At 55.8% G+C, this 2,537-nt stretch overlaps 1 protein-coding gene across 1 annotated transcript in view; it reads right to left on the bottom strand.

Annotated features, from left to right (window-relative positions):
• Nucleotides 1-1,766: 1,766 nt before the first annotated feature.
• TLX1 (T cell leukemia homeobox 1) overlaps nt 1,767-2,537 on the bottom strand; it is a 26,281-nt gene continuing 25,510 nt past the window's right edge. The window contains exon 3 of the mRNA XM_013004178.1: nt 1,767-1,986. Coding sequence (XP_012859632.1) covers nt 1,767-1,986 — 220 coding nt within the window. The remainder of the gene's footprint in view (nt 1,987-2,537) is intronic.

The raw sequence follows: 2,537 nt of genomic DNA on the forward strand, positions 1-2,537 counted from the left end.
CACAGAATCCAGTCTCAGTTCCTGACTCCCTGGGCCTCAGCCCACAGCCTGCTGCAACAGGCTTAGATTCCCAGAACTTCTGGCAGATGTTGGTCCCCCATAATGTACCTTCACACACTATCACCTCACCACCACGTAGAGCTTGAACGCACAATTACCCTCACTTACGGAGGACCCTGCCACCAAGGGACAATCTTCCACAATGATTCCCCACTCACCACACAAGTATCCACCCTTAAAATACACACCGTGCACACACACACAACTGCATGGACATCCGGCATAGATAATACGCACGCAAATAGTAACAGAAAAATAGATTCACAAGGAGAGACTAATATACCCTCTCCCAAATGAACACATGATTCATATACCCTTTACCAAGGAGAGGTGACCACACTCTTGTCCAAAGGGTCACAATCACATTCACATTCGTACAAGATTTGTACCTCCCACCACTACAAATCCATGCATAAATGGTAGTTTGTTTGCAGTTTATGCAAAGACATTTACACATTTACATACAATTGCAAAAACAATTACACACTTAAACACCATTACAAACATCCACTATTAGTAAGGGCCTGACCTCCACCTGATCACAAACTCACAATATACTCGCCCGCGGGCGCGCGCGCGCACACACACACACACACACACACACACACACACACACACACAACCTTACATCACATCTTCTCTAGCCATAGAAGTGACCTGGCTCTCCTTCCTCCTTCTGTTCTGTGCTCAGTCTGTCCCTCTACTTTTCTCTCTCCAGACTCTGAGGTTCTACTTCCCAGGGTCCCCAAGTCCAAATACAAGTTGCTATCTGGCAACACCAGCCAGCAGCAAATGGGAGCAGCTTCAAGGTGCTGGGGCTCTGAGAAGAGCAGGCAGCCCTGACTCTGGATCCGGAGGGTTTTATTTGTTTCACATAAATTACACAAGCACTTTATAAAATGGTTACACAGAAAACACCTTATAAGTGCATAACTTAATGCCCCCGCCCTATGAACAGGATCTGGAGAAATGGGCTGAGTTTGTGAGCTGGTGTGAAACCCCGCCTGTGCATACTGGGTGTGGTGGGGCTGTGTGGTGGGGCCGGGAAGGCAAGTGACTTTGTTTGGCTCCTATGGTGGGATGTCATCAAGGTGTGACTGGCCTTGTTTTTGGAGGGGTTGGGAACCATGCTAACCAGAGGGAGTCTGGGTGACCCCCTCACTAGGGCCTGTTATTGAGGCAGGGTGTGACTACCAGTGCCCCCCTTGTTACAGTCCCTCTGTCATGTCCCCTGTTGGATGTGGCTCTAGGGTAACAAGGGAGAGACCACCGTTTCATTGACTCTATGTGGGCCTGTGTGTGTGTGTGTGTGTGTGTGTGTGTGTGTGAAGGCCAGTTGGGCACAGATAGGGGGTTTCCCTAGGTTGAGTTCAGATGGCAGCCTGGGGACCCGAGGGGCTCTTCTTCCAACACCCTCCCCGCCACTTCCCTAGGCCGACGTTTAAAATCTGAATGAAATAAAACAGAAGCCAACGGAGGAGGATTCCAGCAGCTCTGGCTGCCGCGCAGCTGCCCAGGCACCAGGGAAGGATTCTCAAGTTCTGCCCCACGCTTCTCTCCACTTCCACAGAGGAGTGAGCGCGCTGGAGGGAGGACGTGGGTCAGTGCGGAAGGGCGCGGCGGGCCTCCAGTGTGCAGTCCACGACAGGAGGGGCAAAGAAGAGTCCTGGCTCTGGGCCCAGGGTCCCTCTGGACAGAGCGCAGGCTCACTCGCAGGCCGACGCCACGGACGTGACGCTGGTGATCTTGGAGTCGTCGGACCACGGCTGCAGGTTCTGCAGAGCGAAGAGCGACGAGTTGTGCACGCACAGCGGGTCGGCGGGCAGCGGCTGCGCCAGGCTCTTCTGGAAGGCCTCCTGCTGCAGCTGCAGGAGGATGCGGTTCGCCTGCTGCCTTTCGGCCTCGCGCTCCTCCGCCGTCTGCCGCCTGCACCGGGACAAGCCGCCGCGCGCGGTTACCTGCCAGCCTCCCCCGCTCCCGACCCGCCTCCCACCAACTCTGGTCCCCAGCCTCTCTGCGGAGAGAGCCTGAGGGGGCATGGCTCCTGTATAGGCGATGCCCAACGCCGAAGAATCCTGGAAACCTGCTCCCAAAGTGGATAGAAAGGAGGTGCCCCCAGGAGCGGGTCAAGTCAGCTGGGCCCATGCTGAAGGGACGTCCACCAAGGCTCAGCTTTCACATCCCACCAGCCTTGGGCCAGACCTATGATGATGGTGGCCTAGTTGGCGTGGAGCCTCCCCTGAGACCCCAAGGAGCCCAGGCTCAGTCCCCAGCTTGAGGGGCCATATATTGGGGCAGAGAGGTGAGGTCTAGCAGCGTGGGATTGGCTGGGGAGCCTCCTCTCCCTTGGGGGCCTCACTGAGGCCAAAAGGAAAGGTTGAGGTGGGTAAAAGCGACCCAGGAACCTCCTCTCCTCAGGCTTCCAGAGGATGTCTCCCAGCTCCCAGGCCTCCCTCGCCCTGCACCCTAGGGCCCTG

Source organism: Echinops telfairi, unplaced genomic scaffold (assembly GCF_000313985.2).
Source record: "Echinops telfairi isolate 266 unplaced genomic scaffold, ASM31398v2 ScPeMD7_70;HRSCAF=299, whole genome shotgun sequence".
NCBI lineage: Eukaryota > Metazoa > Chordata > Mammalia > Afrosoricida > Tenrecidae > Echinops > Echinops telfairi.